This window comes from Kogia breviceps, chromosome 7, assembly GCF_026419965.1.
Source record: "Kogia breviceps isolate mKogBre1 chromosome 7, mKogBre1 haplotype 1, whole genome shotgun sequence".
NCBI lineage: Eukaryota > Metazoa > Chordata > Mammalia > Artiodactyla > Physeteridae > Kogia > Kogia breviceps.
In genome coordinates, this window is record NC_081316.1 from 36,256,788 (window position 1) to 36,277,497 (window position 20,710).

The window sequence follows — 20,710 nt, forward strand, 5'->3', positions numbered from 1 at the left end:
ACATGGCATTAAACCCCCTTTGTAGCCTTCCCTGATCCTACTTCCATCCTTCCCTAAAGGGAACCACTACCATGAATTCAGTGGTCACCATTCTTAAGTGTTGCTTCTTACTTTTACTATGTGTGTGTACATACAGCTAGCTGTTTTACATGTTTTTAAACTTCATATAAATCATATATTGTAGGAATCATTCTGCAAATTTTTGCTCAGTGTTGCTTTTGAGAGACACAAATAATTTGATGTTGAATATCTTTACAATGAAGTCTTTTGTACATTCAGTTTTCCTACAGTCAGAAGGCTTTCAGTGAAGATGGGACAAGAAGACTTATATGTAATAAGCAGTTAAAAAAAATTCCATAATCAAATTCTAACTTTTGGAGTTAAATGTGTAGGTATGTAAAAACTACAGGTGCTTGTGTAAGTGAACAATCAATGAGATGAATGTAGAATTGGATCAGTCTTCAAACACTATATAAGATTTGAGGAGGTGGACACAGTGGAGAGCATTCTAGACAAATAAAAATATATGTTGAATAAAATAACTACTGAATGACATTCTCTTTAATTTACACTTTACTCCTACTGGTGATATTTCTCTTTAGTCACTTGGGAAATGAGAACATTTTCTTCTATTTATATTTGCTACTTAATACGTATTAGCTATTGCTTGAAGAAAAATTTTCTGATTTTGTGGTACTCAAAATATGAGCTACATAATGTCACATATATTTTAACTGGCAGAAATTAAATTTAAATAAGTTTTCTTTAACTTACTTCTTTAATGAAATGATATGCCACCTAAAATTTATGTACATGGTAAGCTCTAAGAACAACTTATCTTAGTATGTCATATTGCTTCAAATACAGTGGGCATAGAAAAAGTGCCCACTTTTTTCTAAAAGTGCCCATTGTAGAATGACTGTATATTGTTTACTTCAGAATGGATAAGACATTTTCCCCCTTTTTCTTTCTTTTTTTTTTTTTTTCCCGGTACGCGGGCCTCTCACCGTTGTGGCCTCTCCTGTCGCGGAGCACAGGCTCCGGACGCGCAGGCTCAGCGGCCACGGCTCACGGGCCCAGCCGCTCGGCGGCATGTGGGATCTTCCCGGACCGGGGCACGAACCCGCGTCCCCTGCATCGGCAGGCGGACTCTCAACCACTGCGCCACCAGGGAAGCCCCCCCTTTTTCTTTCTTACCTGCTTTAACTGAAAATGGCTTTTCCAATAGGAATACTGTTTGTTTCCAGTGTGTTTTGGTACTCTGGGGGCCCGTAGAGAACACGACCTGCATTGGTAGAGTTCAAAAGTACCTGATGAAGTACAAGATTTTTAATATCATGGTACATTAATCTACTACATCAAATACAAGCTCCAACTGCTTACAACAGCAAAATGCTTATGATCAAACACCTTGGGGCACAAAAATAAAATAAAATGTATTTCACATAATTAATTCTTATGAGACAACTTGTGATACCTACCTTGTTGTGGCAATTCTTCTCAAAATATATATCGAAGTAACCAGCAAATGCCTGTTTAAAAACAAAGGAATATAAATAATTATTAAACTAATTACATAACAAATGATTATACAGTCTTAAGCCATGGCAAATAAGAAACCATTTCCAATATCAGACACTCTTAAACTTATGGCAGGTCACTATTTTTCCTGGAAAACATGATATTAGTAAAAATAAAGTAATATAATTTTGCTTTTCCCCACAGAAACAACATAATAATAAGGGCAACAAGGCTAATCAAATACTCACTATGTGTTAAATTAGAGTAATGACCGTGGTGGACCACTGAAAGGTGAGAATCTACATGGAGAGAGGCTCATGCAGCCCCTCGCCCTTCCAGACTCTTCCACTGAGATGCTGCCATGTGAGTCAAGCCTCCACACAACTGAAGCAGCATGAAAAACCCTAGGAGCAGAACTATTACGTAAGTCCAGTCCAGACCGCAGAAACACAGACAAGTAAACCTACATGATTTTTGACTTCAAGGTGCTAAGTTTTGGAGTGGTTTGCTAACACAGCAATAAATAACTAAAACATACTCTTTTATATGAAGCCAGCTCATTTAATTTCTTCTGATCTTGTTCATCCAATTTTAAAGCAAAGTACTATGATTATTTCTGTGATGAGATAAATGAAATTTTAAAATATTACGTATTTTTTTTCCTGAAAATGAAAACAAGACTATTCAAATTAAACGTATGTGTAGGCAAATACCCAAAGAAGAAACTCCAAAGTAACTCTCAGGTTTACTGTAACAGTTTCCAAAAGGCCTCTAGAAGAAATTAACACGTTCAAACAAATAATTTTCACTTATTTTTGTTTAAAATTTAAATGATGCCATTCCTTTTTCTTTCATTAGTGGGACAGGCTTGACTTAATCTGTTTTAAAACTGGCATTAAATAAAGCTTATAAAGTCTTAAAAACTGGCAACTGATTACTGAAAAATCACTATAAAGCTAATTACTATACTTTCCTGCTTTTGTTAAGAACGTGGAGTTTTATTGATCCGTAGGGTTAATGTGGATTGGGCCCAAACCAAAATCAGTATTTCATTTATTGTGTTGTTCATCGTTGCTTGTTTCTTCTTTAGCTCTTCTAGGTCCTTGTTAAATGTTTCTTGCATTTTCTCTATTCTATTTCCAAGATTTTGGATCATCTTTACTATCATTATTCTGAATTCTTTTTCAGGTAGACTGCCTATTTCCTCTTCATTTGTTAGGTCCAGTGGGTATTTACCTTGCTCCTTCATCTGCTGTTTTTCTGTCTTCTCATTTTGCTTATCTTACTGTGTTTGGGGTCTCCTTTTCGCAGGCTGCAGGTTCGTAGTTCCCGTTGTTTTTGGTGTCTGTCTCCAGTAGCTAAAGTTGGTTCAGGAGGTTGTGTAGGCTTCCTGGTGGGGGGGACTGGTACCTGTGTTCTGGTGGATGAGACTGGATCTTGTCTTTCTGGTGGGCAGGTCCATGTCTGGTGGTATGTTTTGGGGTGTCTGTGGCCTTAGTATGATTTTAGGCAGCCTCTCTGCTAATGGATGGGGCTGTGTTCCTGTCTTGTTAGTTGTTTGGCACAGGGTGTCCAGCACTGTAGCTTGCTGGTCGTTGAGTGAAGCTGGGTGTTGGTGTTGAGATGGAGATCTCTGGGAGGTTTTCGCTGTTTGATATTACGTGGAGCTGGGAGGTCTCTTGTGGACCAGTGTCCTGAACTTGGCTCTCCCACCTCAGTGGCAAAGCCCTGACACCTGGTTGGAGCACCAAGAGCCTGCATCCACACGGCTCAGAATAAAAGGGAGAAAAAGTAGAAAGAACGAAAGAAAGAGAATAAAATAAAGATAAAATAAAATAAAGTTATTAAAATAAAAAATATTAAGAAAAAAAAATTTTAAGTAAAAACAAAAACGGACAGACAGAACCCTAGGACAAATGGTGAAAGCAAAGCTTTACAGACAAAATCTCACACAGAAGCATACACATACACACTCACAGAGGAAAAGGGGAAAAAATAATCTATCTTGCTCCCAAAGTCCACCTCCTCAATTTGGGATGATTCATTGTCTATTCATGTTTTCCACCGATGCAGGGTACATCAAGTTGATTGTGGAGATTTAATCCGCTGCTCCTGAGGCTGCTGGGAGAGATTTCCCTTTCTCTTCTTTGTTCGAACAGCTCCCGGGGTTCAGCTTTGGATTTGGCCCCACCTCTGCATGTAGGTCGCCTGAAGGCGTCTGTTCCCGCTCCGACAGGACGGAGTTAAAGGAGTAACTGACTGGGGGGCTCTGGCTCACTCAGGCCGGGGGAGTGAGGGGTACGGATGCGGGGCGAGCCTGCGGCGGCAGAGGCCAGCGTGACGTTGCACCAGCCTGAGGAGCACCGAACGTTCTTCCAGGAAAGTTGTCCCTGGATCCTGGGACCCTGGCAGTGGCGGGCTGCACAGGCCCCCGTGAGGGGAGGTGTGGAGAGTGATGTGTGCTCACACACAGGCTTCTTGGTGGCGGCAGCAGTGGCCTTAGCGTCTCATGCCCGTCTCTGGGGTCCGTGCTGATGGCCGCGGCTCACGCCCGTCTCTGGAGTTCCTTTAAGCAGCGCTCTTAATCCCCTCTTCTCGCGCACCAGGAAACAAAGAGGGAAGAAAAAGTCTCTTGCCTCTTCGGCAGCTCCAGACTTTTTCCCGGACTCCCTCCCGGCTAGCCGTGGCGCACTAGCTCCCTTCAGGCTGTGTTCACGCAGCCAACCGCAGTCCTCTCCCTGGGATCCGACCTCCAAAGCCCGAGCCTCAGCTCCCAGCCCCCGCCCGCCCCGGCGGGGGAGCAGACAAGCCTCTCTGGCTGGTGAGTGCTGGTCGGTACCGTTCCTCTGTGCAGGAATCTCTCTGCTTTGCCCTGCGCACCCCTGTTGCTGCGCTCTCCTCCATGGCTCCGAAGCTTCCCCCCTCCGCCACCCACAGTCTCCGCCTGCAAAGGGGCTTCCTAGTGTGTGGAAATCTTTCCTCCTTCACAGCTCCCTCCCACGGGTGCAGGTCCTGTCCCTATTGTTTTGTCTGTTTTTTCTTTATTCTTTTGCCCAACCCAGGTACGTGGGGAGTTTCTTGCCTTTTGGGAGGTCTGAGGTCTTCTGCCAGCGTTCAGTAGGTGTTCTATAGGAACAGTTCCACGTGTATATGTATTTCTGATGTATCTGTGGGGAGGAAGGTGATCTCTGCGTCTTACTCTTCCCGCCGTCTTCCTCAACTCCTCTCCAAATTCAATATTTAACCTTGAGGTTCATTATACTTTAAATACCAAGAGAGAATCAAAATACTACATAATTCTGTCAAACTGAAAGTCTCAGACCAATTCCTAAACTGTGTATGTGCAGGAGAGACCCAAAACAGTATAGCAAACTCTTAAGAGAATGGAAATGAGATTTGAACCATTGTCTGCCAAGACACTGCTGACAGAACTTACATTTTGACTTTGGATGGACTGCCTGTCAACAACAAACATCAACACTGTCCAGATGATTATAACCCAACTAAGAGTCCACAATATCCAGGATACAATCCAATATTACTCAACATACAAAGTCCAGGAAAATGTAACCAACTCTCAAGAGAAAAGACAATCAACAGATGCCAATGCTGAGATGACCCAGATGCTGGTACTATCAGACAAAGACTTAAAGCAAATAACTGTGCTGGTATAAGTTAATAGCAATGACGTAAAAGAAACACACTGAAATGGATCAAAAGATAGGAATTCTCAGCAGAGAAACAGAAACTATGAAAAGAGAACCAAATGGAAATTTCAGAAATTAAAAACACAGTAACTGAAACAAAAAACTTCCTGGGCTGCTGAATTGCAGAATGGAGATGATAGAGGGGGACAAGGTCAGTGAATCTGAAGTTAGATCAACAGAAATTATCTAATTTTTAAAAACAAGGGGAAAAGATTGAAATAAAATGTCCAGAGCCTCAGGGACCTGTGGAGCTAACATACATGTAAAAGGAGGTCCAGATGGAAAAGAAAAAGATATTGGAACAAAACAAACAAACAAACAAAAACAAAACAAAAAAACCTTTCAAAATTCTATATCCAAGAAAAACATCCTTTAGGAATGAAGACAGAATAAATGAATTTTCAAGTGAAAGAATATGAGAAGAATCCATTGCCAACAGGCTTTTTAGAAGACATTTTAAAGGAAGTTCTTCAGGCTGATGGGCAATAATACTGGAAGGAAACCTGAAACATCAAAAATGAGAGAAGAATGATAAATAGTAGGGTAAATATAAAACACTATGTTTCCCCTCTGAATTCCTTTAAGATACCTATGATTTTTTTAATGTAAAAATTATAACATCATCTGGTGGGGTTTTCAATGTATGCACATTTATGCACAAAGATCAGTGTAGGGGGTGGAGGGGTAGGAGGGAGGAAGAATGAAATCCCACCAGTATATACAAGTGTTTATAAAATCTGGAAATAAAGGTTTATTTTTAAGTATCATAAGCAAGGCAGAAACTTAATAAAGAAAAATTTAAATTGTAATATCAAAATTAAAAGATTAATAACAGATCTGAGAGTATTTACAATATAGGTAACAAAGGGTCACTGTCCTTTGTACATTAAGCTACTACAAATTAATAAGAAAGCAATACGTCAAAAGAAACTAACAAAAGAAAAGCAGGAAATTTACAAAAGAAAAATCAAATGATTAATAAACATGTTAAAGAAACTATTTCACCTACTTAGAAAAAAATAAGTAAATTAAGACAACATGATATAATTTTCCTTGATCATGTTGAGGAAAGGATTTTTTTAATGATAATATCTACAATTAGTGGGGAAAGGAACATTCATGCTGGGAAAGTAAACTGAAATAACCTTTCTAGGGGAATTAACTAATACATATTAAAAGATAAAACAGTTGTATTAAAAAGAAGTCAGACACAAAATAGTACACATGATGATTCAATTTATATACAGGAAATTCAAAGACAGCAAAACTAATTTAGTGTTACAAGTCAGAATAGTAGTTATCCTTGCAATACCAGTAGAAACTGGAAGGGGCTACGTGATAGGCTCCTGGGTTGCCGGTAATACTCTGTTTCTTAAGTTGAATGCTGGGTATATGGTGGGGTAATCACTTTGTGCAATTTTACCAAACTATACTTATGATTTGTGCACTTTTCTGTTTTCATGCACACAACTAAGATTTCATACAATGTACATACTCATTGATCCAGTAATTAAAAACTTCCAAAACTTAAGTATGCTTGCAAAGATTTAAACATGTCAATTTTAGCCCACATTTCAACAACAGGTGATCAGTTAATAAAGCATAAAATCTACAAATAATAGAATACCATTTGGCCATCAAAAATAATCCTGTAGACAAATATTTACTGATTTGGAAAAATAGTTGTGATATACTATTAGGTGAAAAGAATAATATATATTTATTATGGGCACTTATTCTGTGTTACACAGATGTGAATATATACATCTGTCTATATGGAAAGATTTCACCAAGCTATTGAAAGTGGATGATAGATTTGGAATATTCATATTCTTTTTGCTTATATATAATTTACATTTCCCAAAAATATGAACAACTTCTGTGATAATAAGTTATTTTTAATAATACTTGAGTTAAATAATCTATAGTATTGCATAGAGAGGCATTCAATTCACTATTACCTTTGTACATTTCCCTTAATGACTCAAAAATCACTCATCTCTGCATCAAGGGTTAGGGCAGTGTCTAATATATAGTAGGAACTAAATGAATTTGAAGAAAAATAATGACAAGTTTTCCCCAACTAGTAATTCTACAAAAAGAACATTTTCAATAACTATTTTTCTTCTCAAAGAAGAGATTAGTAAAAGCAAATTAAGGGGAAGTAGCAGGTAAAGGAGAAAAGGTGTAAACAGAATAGTAACAGTAATAAAAACTATTGAAACTATATGAAAACATAAAGAAGATTTTTAAAAGATTTTGGTAAGTGGGTTTCATGGGGAGAGAGTTACCTTATAACTATTCTTTAAGTTATACATATGTTTTTATGTATTCCTTATACTCTCTGTTACCAAAAAAGAAAGTGGAGGGGGAAAAAAACCCTAGTTAGCTAATAAAACCTTTTGTGAAAACAACAAATTCAAGTTTAAAAAAAGCTCTTACAACATTATCAGAAAATGTGACCTAAGTCTGAAATATATATAAAATACACTAAGCGATATGTCATATATTTAACTCTGATAAAAAACAGACTGGTAATGTTAATATAGTAGGACACTGCAGAATTATAATTATAGAATATAGGTCTTAACAAAGAGGAGAAGCTGATATACAAGTTTACAACAAAATTTAAAAATAAAGATAAAAAGATTTGAGAATACAAAGATATTTTAGAACTGTCTTCCAATCCCCAAATCCAACTATCTATGAAATTTAGTTAAAAATCAAAAAAGAAATTAACACTTGCCCAGATACCCAAAACTACAGTGAAATATTGAGTAGTTTGGGGGTAACCAAAAAACAGTTTATAAGCCTGAAGACAAATAAAATAAGAAAGAAAAATAAAAATGAAAGACAGCTATTTTATAGTTTCCTCTGAAGTGCATTATAGTATATCCAACTCCTCATGCAGATTTACCCTCCTAATGATGTTTGGTTGAGGGTAGTATTAAAATCAGTTCCATAGAAAACATTAATCAGAAGCATGAGAAGTCAGAAAGAAATTCACCTGGGATTTAAAATTACATGCAGATAATGTACTCATCAGAGAGGGAGCATTCACTTAACTGAGAAAGTGGAAGATGCTTGCTCTGAAAAACCAAAGGGATTTTCTGGGTTTAAAATGGTATTTACTCTCAAACACAAGCAAGGCCTAAAATGCCACGTTAGGGAAAGGGCTTCCTCCCCACCCCCCATAAGTGATCCTTGATAATTAAAATAGATATTAGAAAAAAAGAGGAAAAAACCTTAAACTTGAAACATAGTCATATAAACTAGTGGAACTATGATCAGTGTTTTTATTTCTGCAAGGCCATTATAAACAATCAAATGTCAGCTGATTTGGGGACAAAACTATTCATTTTGCTGCAGAATGTAAACATAAAACTATTTTTCAATTATAGTTTCACCTCCTTGTTACCATCACTTTGACAGGCTATCTCTAGGTGTTTTAAATGTTAATTTCAATGAACTTACACTCTGTCTGTGGAAGACATTCAAATACAAGAATAAACAACCACCACAGGAAATTGAAAATGATGACTAATAGGCAATGGTAATAAATAACTGCAGCACAACTTGACATGTGCTTGAAAAAGATCAGATAGGTTTGAAGGCCTGACCACAGAATAAATGTCCCTTTTGTTCCATAAATATCTCTAAGTCAGGGGCAAAGGGAATGCTAAAGAGAAAAATAAGCATTGAAATCAATTATCTATAGGAGCTGGGTTAATCTGCAAAGGCAAGGTCACAATGAAATAAATAAAATTTCACTGCCTTACACCACACACCATAGTCAGAAAAATTTTAGTGATAAAAGTCACTTAGACTGAGAGGAAAATGAGTGGTAATTACGAACAACAGTGATGATGACAAAAGGAAACAGAATGAAAGAAAAATATACAGTAAATTTCTGGGACAGTTTGATCACGCTTGTAATTTGTTGAGAATCTTCCATAATTAATTTGAAGTACACAGGAAAATAATACAGACATGTAGCTTTATTGTGCATCTTAAATATTCCTAAGTATTAGAACAGAGTTTCACAATGAGCTGTTTTGTTTCTGCTTTGTGGATTTCACAAAAAGGAAAAACATAACTCACAGCATTTGTAAATTGAATTATTTGAAAATCTGTTTTAAGCCACGTTTTGCTTTTTCATCCCATACATACAAAGGTAGATGCGGTTCGTTTTATACATGCTCATTTGAAGAACAATGACACGGAATAAAAACGAATTACTTTCTCTGGTATTTTGGTGTGATGAATACTTCTTTAAAGCGGACATATCATGTGTGTATGTAACAGGATGGCAGCCAATGAAATAAGATCAGACTACACCTTATGATGAAGAAGGAAATTAAAAATTATCATGATTACTATCACCTGCAGGGAGTAATTTATCATTTCTGTTCTTCATTGGTATCATGTTCCAACAGCGTGTGGTTACAGCAGATACAATTAGGCAGCTGGCCACAGAAGTAGGAGGATAATGTGCTTTTGATGGAGTTTATCCAAGCATGGAGACAGAGTGCTTGTAATCCATGCAGCAGAATCACTATAACAAAAATACAATTCATTTTTTGTTGGAGTATTTCTTTCAAAATCTTAGTATGGAATTCAAAAGCTAACTGATGATGAGTCTGAAGCAAGTAAAGAAAGAGTAAGAAGATACTGCATAAAAAAGATTATACGTTTTAAGCTTACACCATTGTCTATAAACCAACCAGATGAAGATACAAATACAGGCCATACGAAGCTGCTGCATAAAGAGCATGAACTCTGATGGTGGTAACTGGTATTTAAACTAAGAAGACATAATCAACAAAAATGAAAATTACATATTGTGATATTCTCCCAATGTTAACAATAGCTTAAATTATAGACTCTTCCCTCTTCTATTAATTTTCTATTTTATCCCAAAAGGAAATTTGCACCTTTTCTGATTCCTCTAGAGAACAATACACGTTAAGTGCCATATACTTCTCAAGGGATATTGCCAAACTGAGTAGTGTTTAGAAATAGATCATGCAATATGGAAAGCATCGAAACAGACCACAGGTCTCAAGAATATTTTTAAAAGGTACTTTTACTGAAAAACCCAACATAACTAATTTTTGATCTACTTAAAATATTCCCAAATTATAACTGAAATTCCTTTAAAATTTACTTAGATTTCTCCCTTGTAATTTCAAAATTGCTTATGAAAGTGGTTTTACGGAGTAGAAGAGATCACCTCTTCAGAACCTAAAACGTAAATACTTTAATCCTGACGTTCTGTAGATTGATACCTTACGTGGCCTAACTCCTTTACATTTCTTCCTAGCTATAAACACAAGATATTATTATTTTATACATTCAATATTCACTGAGATTTACCAATATTTTCACTTAAAAAAATCTTTTAAAGTATAATGGACATGCAGAAAAGTACACAAAAGTGCACACCATGGTGAATTTTCAAACAGAATACAGCTATGATACCCACACTCAGATCAAGAACCAAAACACTCCAGCACCCAGCAGTCCCCCTAGGCACCTAGCCAACCCTAGGCACCCCCATAGGGTAACTACTACCCTGATTTTTTTCCCCAGCTTTATTGATATATAATTGACATATAACAATGTGTAACGTAAGGTGTGCCACGTGTTGATTTAATGCACTTACACATTGCAAAACGATTACCACCATCGCATTAGCTAAACCCCCATCATATCACACGATTATCATTTCTTTTTTTGTATTGAGAACATTTAAAATCTATTCTCTTGTCAAGCTTCAAGTATATAATATAATATTATTAACTATAATCACCATGATGTACATTGGATCTCCAGAACTTGAATTCAACTTATAACTAGAAGTTTGTACCCTTGACCAACATTTCCCCATTTCTCCCATCCCACACTCCCTTGTAACTACCATTCGGATCTCTGTTTCTGAGCCTGGCCTTTTTATTTAGGTTCTATGTACAAGTGATATCAAACAATATTCGTTTTCTTCTGACATTTCACTTAGCATAATACCCTCAAGGTCCATCCATGTTGTGGTAAATGGCAAGATTTCCTTCTTTTACAGCGGAATAATATTCCATATATGTGTGCGTGTGTGTATATATATATGTATATGGCATATCTTCTTTATCTATTCCACTGATGGACACTTAGGTTATTTCCATATCTTGACTATCATAAATAATGCTGCAATGACCATGGGAATGCAGATACCTCTTCAAGATCCTGTTTTCATTTCCTTTGGATATATACTCAGAAGTGGGATTGCTGGATCATATGGTAGTTCTATTTTTAATTTTTTCAGGAACTTCCATACTGTTTTCTATAGTAGCTGCACCAATTTACATTCCCACCAAAAGTGCACAAGGATTCCCTTTTCTCCACATCCTGGCCAACACTTACCTCACTAACTACCCTGATTTCTAAAACAGATTCATTTTCCCTATTACATACTTCAACATATATCGTGTAGTCTTTTGTGCCTGGCTAATTTTCTTTATTATTGTTTTTGAGATTCACTTATACTATTTCATATTACCTACGCTGTTATATGGCTCTAAGACATATGTGACTATACAATTTATTTATCCAATCTACTGTTGACTGGTATTGAGTAGTTTTAAGTTGACACTTTTTTTATTTGCCATACGCGGGCCTCTCTCACTGTTATGGCCTCTCCTGTTGCGGAGCATAGGCTCTGGACGCGCAGGTTCAGCGGCCATGGCTCACGGGCCCAGCCGCTCCGCGGCACGTGGGATCTTCCCGGACCGGGGCACGAACCCACGTCCCCTGCATTGGCAGGCGGACTCTCAACCACTGTGCCACCAGGGAAGCCCAACTTTTGTTAAACTTTATTGCTTCCTTTATCTCTGGCCTTCCATCAGGGATCGTTTTTGTTTGCCTATATACCCTTCAGAAATCAGTTTCCTGGGGCAAATTCTTTCTCTATTTTTTTTTTTTTTTTTTTTTTTTGCCTGTGCCATGTGGGATCTTAGTTCCTCAACCAGGTATCTAACCCATGCCCCCTGCAGTGGAAGCATGGAGTCTTAACCACTGGACCGCCAGGGAAGTCCTTCTTTCTCTTTTTATTTGTTCACCTGAAATATCTATTTCAGCTTCATTCTTAAAAGTTATTTTAGTTGGGTAAAATTCAGAGTTGGCAGTTACTTTTCTTTCAGCACAGTGAGGATATCATTTTTTAAAAAATATTTATTTACTTGGTTGCACTGGGTGTTAGTTGCAGCAGGAGGGCTCCTTAGTTGCAGCAGGTGGGCTTCTTAGTTGCAGCAGGTGGACTTCTTAGTTGCGGCATGCATGTGGGATCCAGTTCCCTGACCAGGGATTGAACCTGGGCCCCCTGCACTGGGAGTGCAGAGTCTTACCCACTGCGCCACCAGGGAAGTCCCCGTGAGGATGTCATCATTGAATTATCTTCTGTCTTTCCAATTCTACTGTTCCTGCTGAGAAATCATCTATTTACTGTTCCTTTGAAGGTAATTCCAATGCTCTACTTACAGCCCCACTGAGGCTTTTAAAATGTTCTCTTTGGTTTCTGTAATCTTAGTAGGATGTATCTAGGTGTGGATTTATTCCCCTCTTTTCAACTGAAATGTAATTCACATACCATAAAAATTTCCCCAGTTTAATAAACTGTATAATTCTATCTATCTATCTATCTATCTATGGCTGCATTGGGTCTTCGTTGCTGTGCGTGGGCTTTCTCTAGTTGTGGCGAGCGGGGTCTACTCTTCGTTGCAGTGCACGGGCTTCTCGTTGCAGTGGCTTCTCACTGCAGAGCACGGGCTCTAGGCATGCGGGTTTCAGGAGTTGTGGCACGTGAGCTCAGCAGCTGTGGATTGAGGGCTCTAGAGCGCAGGCTCAGTAGTTGTGGCACATGGGCTTAGTTGCTCCGCGGCATGTGGGATCTTCCCGGAGCAGGGCTTAAACCCGTGTCCCCTGCAATGGCAGGCGGATCCTTAACCAATGCGCCATCAGGGAAGTCCCTCAATTTTTAAAAAAGTATATTTGGAGTTGTGCAACCATCACCATAATCTGATTTTAGAACATTTTTATCACCCCCAAAAGAAATCCTATATCTATACTCCTTGTCTTATCCCCTGTCTACAGAGTTGCCTATTCTGAACATTTCATATAAATGGAATCATAGAAATGGAATATCATATAAATGGAATTCTTTTGTAGTTGGCCTCTTTCGCTTGTATAATGTTTTCAAGACTCATCATTTCAGGGTTCATACATTCTGTAGCAGGTATCAGTACTTCACTCTGTTTTATAACCAGATAATATTTCATTGTGTAGCTATACCACATTTTGTTTATTCATTCTTCAGGTGATTGACATCTGGATTGCTTTCAGTTTTTAGCTTTTATAAATAACGCTGCTATGAACATTCATGAACAAGTGTTTGTGTGTATATGTTTTAATTTCTCTGGGGTATATACCTAGAAATGTAAAATATCCATCCATTCCTATTCAAGTTATGTAGTACTTCTTAAATTGTAGCTCACTGTCTTTAGCCTGTTCTGGGAAATTCTCAGCCATTATCTCTCCAAATAGTTTGAAATATTCTCATCTCTTTCCCCTTTGGACTCCCATTTAAACATATATTAGACCATTTCTTGTATCTTCTATATCTCCTGCCCTTCCCAATGCTGCATCGTGGCATTCCTCTGTGCTTCCTTCTGGATATATCCTCTGACATAAAATCCAGTTCAATAATCCTCTGTACACTAGTGATTTAATATTTATCAGTAAACTCATCTTCAGTTCAGTTTTAGAATATCTGTTCAGTTCTTTTTCAAATCTGTTATATTATTATTTCTTAAATATTTCCAACTATTTGTTTGACATCTGCAATTTCTTTTGTCCTTGAACTTAATAAGCATAGTTATTTTAAAGCCCATATCTATACATCTAACACCTGTAACACCTGGAGCTCTATTTTTATTTCCTGTTTTAGCTGGTTCTTGATTGATGTTGTTTTGTGTCCTTGTGTGACTAATTACCTTTGATTATGTTCTGAACATTATATATGAAAAACTGCAGACATAATTTCAGACCTATAAAAATACTCTTCTAGAAAGAATCTTTTTTTCTTCCAGGAACCTGGGGGTGTTGGCAAAAGCCAAGTCATCTTAATCTAAAAATGAGGTCTGTGGCTTCCCTGGTGGTGCACTGATTAAGAATCCGCCTGCCAGTGCTGGGGACATGGGTTCGAGCCCTGGTCCGAAAGATCCCACATGCTGCAGAGCAACTAAGCCCATGCTCCACAACTACTGAGCCTGCGCTCTAGAGCCCGCGAGCCACAACCACTGAAGCCCGCGCGCTTAGAGCTCATGCTCCGCAACAAGAGAAGCCACCACAATGAGAAGCCTGCGCACCACAACGAAGAGTAGTCCCTGCTCACTGGAACTAAAGAAAGCCCACGCGCAGCAACGAAGACCCAACACAGCCAAAAATAAAAATAAATAAATTTATAAAAAGAAATAAAATAAATAAAAAGGGGATCTGAGAATTTCCTCGGCCACCCAGATGATTTGAAGCGGGGCTGCAGTCCCTGCAAGGGCTCATTTACCTCTGTTTTACCTTACCCTTGGGTACAGTCTTTCTGGGTCTCAATGTAAAGCACTGGGGAATTTTTAAAGAGCTCTGTTTTTGTACTCCTAACCATGTGAGGCTATCAAAAGGGCTACACAGTCCTTTAGCTGCTTCCTCTGAACTGGTAAATGCCTACAGGGCAAAAGCAGTCCCAAATGCCGTCTCATTTCTTTGGATTTCCTTCTTTTCTGAGTCTTGGCTTGGTAATGCTTTACTAATTTATCTCTCTGGTACTTTCAAACAGATAATATTTAGTATTTTTTTTAGCTTTTGTAGCTGGTCTCAGTAAAAGGGTAACTCCTTTTACACAGTCTACAGAAGGCAGATTCATCACTGCACTGTTTGTTTTTTCCTATCTAAGGTACCCCCTGTAACACTCCCCCATTCTCTAAACTAGCTCCTTCTTACTTGTTAAGTCTCAGTTTAAATGTTACTTTCCCTGGGCAGCCTTCCCTAATCCTGCAGAGTAGATTATAATACATCCATTAAATGTCCCTGCATTCCCTGCAATAACATTCACCATATTCATAATGCTTTTTGTTTGATGTCTTTTGTTCAACTGTAAACCCCAATAGGCCCTTTAGGGCAATCTCCCTGCAACTGTGTTCACCTCCCTATCCTCAATGCCTAAGCACAATGACTGGGCAGTCAATCTAAACATTTAGTGAAAATAGCTGTGCAGTTACAAAGGCATGAAATAGCCTGGGATGTTCAGGGACTAAAGGAAATTAATAAAGATTTGTTAATTGAGTGAACAAATAAAAGAAATGAAGTGATATGCTCAACTCCTACCGACCTTTGGGAAAAGAAAACCATGAGGCTTTACTTCTCTTATTATTTCCTACTTTTTATTCAAAACTCATATTTGATTTCAACTACTCTAGAATATTCCTTTATGTAGGTACCAACATCAATTAATCATTCCCCACTAATTTACTGCATACAGTATGAGGAAGGCTTTCTGGAAGAAAGCCATGCCTAGTAAGGTAAAACCTTAAATATGAGCAAGATTTTCGAGGAAAGTGAGGAAATAAGAGTGTGCCAGGTCAAGGCTATCTTTTATATATGCCTGTAGTATTTAAATTCTATTATAGAACACCATAGTACAATTATTTATATGTTGGCCTCTCCTACTAAATGAAGGTCTTTGGGGTCAGAGACTACAGTCTTCATTGTATTCACAGTGCCTAACACAGCACTAGTATCCAATACATGCTGCTTGAATGAAAAGTCATCTTGAAAAGTTGTGTGTGTCTGTGCTTGCCACTTACAAACTCTTACAGCCCGCTGCTTCTCTAGTTTTCTATCTTCTGCTTCCTCACATGTCATCAGTTTCTCATAACTCAATGGCAATGGTTACTGTTTCCTTATGTTCCATTTTTCATGCTTATTTCCAATGTTCCTTAAAAGCTATAAGGCCTCTAAGGCCCACTCCTCATTCCTCAAATGCCAGAAAATACTATCAATGATAAGTAAACATTATATTTTTAATTTTAAGGACAAAATAGTAGATATATTGAATTAAAAAATGAATGCAGAACAAAAAAGAAATCAGTTTTGTGACTGTTGCAGAGGTTTAAAACTGAAAACTATTAAAACTCATTTTTGTGACTAGGAGATCAATCTCTAGCAGACGCTTCTTGTCTTTATGAAACTTCAGAAGTATAAACTAGGGGATGGAATACTGAAAGAAATCTTGACAGACAGGAAATAGGAGGCAAGTAGAAGATGTGATACACTTTACCTTCCAGGAATGAATAGGATTTTTTTCTGTTTTGAAAAGTGATGTAAAAAAGATGGCTACCACCTCCCCGCCTGAGCCCTTCTAAAAACTATCCAACACCTGGGGTGAGAATGAAAAATCTGGTAACATTACTTTTTTTTGTCATTTAGGGCAGCAATTTTTCAAAGGTAATTATACTAGTTAGTATAAGTTAGGTGTTTTTTTTTATTGTGACCTCTGAATACTGAGTGAGACAATGACTTACATCTTTCGGGGCCCCCATTCATGGGAATGGATGCTGAGTAAAAGGATGATAAGGAAAAGAGAAAAAAGAAATCAGATTGAATGCTACAGTACAGACTTTAGGGACAGCCAGGACACATCACTTGTTAAAAGAACAGGCATGCTGTAGTACCTATGTCACTGTCTTAGTGATCTAAAAAGTAAAAAATGTGACTCTCTGCAAAATTCTAAGAAGAAAGGAGTGATTTTTGCTTTGAGAAGCACCTGATTTGCATAAATGCGGCATTTTGAAAGAAGGTCTAATTTCTTTAATCCATTAGATATTCAGGGATATGAACAGGTCAAAGAGTTCATTGCATATCTTTGCCTATAAAGAAACTGGTCTTTATGATAGTACTGAGAGCCAAATCAGTGATGCTTGTTCAATCCTGATGGAGCAAGTAAATCCAATCTATGAAATCACACCATCCTAAATCCCCATAAGGAAATGAATGTTAAAAATAAAACTAAATAAACAATCCTTTCTTTAAAAAATGCAGCAAAATAGGAAAGTGAATGGAAATATTAATCAGATAATTTTATGAGCATTTTCTATGTTCCAGGCATAGTGGTAAATGCTTTTATGCACTATCTCATTTAGCACTCAAAATAATACCCAGCAGGTATTATTGGTGTTATTAACTCTACTTTTTAGATAAAAATTTGAAGTTCAGAGAAGTTAAATACCTCTTCTAAAGTCATACTGGTAAACCTGGCCCACTGGTTTTAAAGCTTGAAGTTTTTTGTTTGTTTTTAATAAATTTATTTATTTATTTATTTTTGGCTATGTTGGGTCTTTGTTGCAGTGCACGGGCCTCCCACTGTCGTGGCTTCTCTTGTTGTGGAGCACAGGCTCTAGGCATGTAGGCTTCAGTAGCTGTGACACGTGGGCTCAGCAGTTATGGCTTGCGGGCTCTAGAGCTCAGGCTCAGTAGTTGTGGAGCACGAGCCCAGCCACTCTGCGGCATGTGGGATCCTCCCTGGCAAGGGCTCGAACCTGTGTCCCTTGCATTGGCAGGCAGATGCTTAACCACTATGCCACCAGGGAAGCCCAAAGCTTGAAGTTTTTAACCACAGTGCTAGATAACCACTGTTTAAACTTTCCTCTTTGATTTAAATTATTTTTAGAAAACTCCCTTCTATTTCAAGATTGGTCCTTTTCTCATCTAGTCTTCTAAAAAAGAAAAAGATGGACTGATTTAGGTAAACAGGTATATACAACAAAAATTTATTTTTCTAATTCTTGACTCATCTTTGCATGTGGACTGATCTCTCCTGTGAATACATCTATATACCTCAGATGTCTGGAAATACTAAGTGCTTTAGGATTTTTAGAAGATCTGAATGCCAATATTTACGATGGTTTCTGCCAGGGCATAAGTCATAGGGAATCTGAACTGAGAAAATTACTTCCTTATAGGTCATTATTCCAGAGATAACTGCCTGAATCAGATAGGAAAATACCTGGTCAAACTCATTTACTATCACAACCTAATAATGCTAACTGGCAGCCTCTGAGATAAGGCTGGGGAGAACTTCCTTGACATCTCTAATAAAGAGTCCACTATTATTGATTATTTGATTTTTATGCTTATTGCTGTGCTTAAGATAAATATTTTAGTCGGGCCTTGAGTATGATTATTTCTCTCATAAATTGATTCTGACCCTGGGCATTGCTGACTTTAAGCATGACCCTATACCTATCTAAAATTAAATTATGATCGTAATGTAGCTTAAGAATTTCAACATTCCACTCAACTTGTATTTCAGAACAATTGATGTTCAAATCCTTTTATAACATAACTCAATAGGCAGCTTCAGTATCACTTTTTTTTTTTTTTTTTTTTTTTTTTGTGGTATGCGGGCCTCTCACTGTTGTGGCCTCTCCCATTGCGGAGCACAGGCTCCGGACACGCAGGCCTAGCGGCCATGGCTCACAGGCTTAGTTGCTCCGCGGCATGTGGGATCTTCCCGGACCAGGGCACGAACCCGTGTCTCCTGCATCGGCAGGCAGATTCTCAACCACTGCGCCACCAGGGAAGCCCTTCAGTATCACTTTTAATGAATTTTTTAAAATGCAGATTCAGAAGTGTCATTTACAGCATGGCTTTCAAAAGAGGATAAAGCATAGGAATCTGCTGACTCCACGGACAAGATGTCTTACTCAACTTCAGCGTTCCTCATTTTGTGGACTTCTGCATTCTCTCTGCGTAGGTTAAATAATAGTTAAATACTGCAAGTGATTCTTCCCACTATTCTACTCAATAAACATATACCTCAAAGTTAATATGAAGTGGGGAAGATATCTTTTTAAAAATTAAGTTTTTCTTAATGGTATGTTTCCAAGGAGAGAGAACAAAAGTAGGTAAGAGGGGAACTAAACATGGAGAATCGGTTGAAGAAATCCAGATTTTAAAAGGTTAAAATCCTTAGGGGTCCAGTTTAGAAGGATGGACCCTCTGTGGCTGGGAAAAATGAAAAATAAGACAGGATTAAGTGGAAGTGTCCAAAATTTTGTAGGTAATGCATACGGTACACCTGGGCTTTAACCAAATCTCAAAAATACCAGAACTAGCTAGAATCCCTTTAAATATGAGACAAAGCATTCTTTTACAGCAGAGTCCTATATTATATAGAGGATAAGTCACATATTGGAAAAATCTCAGATAATCAAAATCACTCAGGAAAACCCCTTAAGGTTTTGCATTGGAGACTGAAATATAAACCATCCCTCAATATGTTCAATACAACCAGTTCTTCTGGCAATGGCACAAATCACCATTTCTTTGGTTGGGCTCCAGATAAAGCAGATGGCTTGCAGAGTGCTATGTTTTATTAAAAATACAGTAGTCCTCACTTATCTGCAGTTTTCCATTCTTCGGTATCAGTTACCCATGAAAATATTAAATGGAAATTTCCAGAAATAAGCAATAAGTTTTAAACTCTACGACCTTCTGAGTAATGTAACAAAACCTCACGCCCTCCTGCTCCATCCCGTTCAGGTTGAGAATCACCCCTTTGTCCACCGTATCCTTGCTGTTTATCCTACCTACCCATTACTCACTTAAGTAGCCAACTCGGTTATCTGATCAATTGTTGAGTAAACCTTACTGTACTTAGTAATGGCCCTGAACTCCAAGAGTAGTGATGCTGGCAATTTGAACATTCTCTTATTGTGTCTAATTATAAATTAAACTTTATCACAGTTATGTATATATAAGAAAAATCACAGTGTATATCTAGAGTATAGTACTATCCTTGATTTCAGGCATGCACTGAGGGTCCTGGAATGTGTATAAGGGTGACTACTGTATATACCTTTAGAGGCAAGAATCACATGCAGCCCAGCAAGATGCTCATACTACAGAAACACTTGGAAGTGGAAGATAACTAAAGAAACAGCAGATGTGTTTCCCACCTCAGGCTCATTCTGGGGGCACATATTCATTAAGTAAAATTAGTAAAATTAGATTTACTAATCTGTACTAATTAGACCATTAATTCTCTCATGGACTCTTTTTCTTCTACCTGAATAGTTAATTTGGATCAAGTTCTATTTGCACATGATGCTACTCCCTTGGATTTGCCTACCAAAAAAAAAAAAAAAGGAAGAGAGAGAGAGAAAAGAAAACTTTTAGAGCCTATTAACCTCAAGAAGTAGCACAGGTTAGAAAATACATCCTAGTTCAAGAATGATTTTATGATAGCCTATACTTCTTTGATTCTACTGTCATATATCATATGTGGACACATAATATGTCACAAGTCTGACTTGACAAGACAGACCACAGAAGAGTATTCTAATTTCCACTGGACATCACTACTTGCATATCTCAAAGGCATTTCA

At 37.7% G+C, this 20,710-nt stretch overlaps 1 protein-coding gene across 3 annotated transcripts in view; it reads right to left on the reverse strand.

Moving 5' to 3' along the window:
• Window positions 1-20,710, reverse strand: part of PRMT3 (protein arginine methyltransferase 3) — a 140,955-nt gene that overhangs the window by 19,593 nt on the left and 100,652 nt on the right. For 2 of the 3 annotated variants that reach the window (XM_059070158.2, XM_059070159.2), the window contains exons 14-15: window positions 1,482-1,532; window positions 1,198-1,285 (exon numbers count right to left, since the gene is read on the reverse strand). In XM_059070158.2, the coding sequence (XP_058926141.1) occupies window positions 1,198-1,285; window positions 1,482-1,532 (139 nt within the window). Of the gene's footprint in view, window positions 1-1,197; window positions 1,286-1,481; window positions 1,533-9,719; window positions 9,784-20,710 lie in introns of those variants that run through there. The other variant, XM_059070161.2, reaches the window with a different exon arrangement.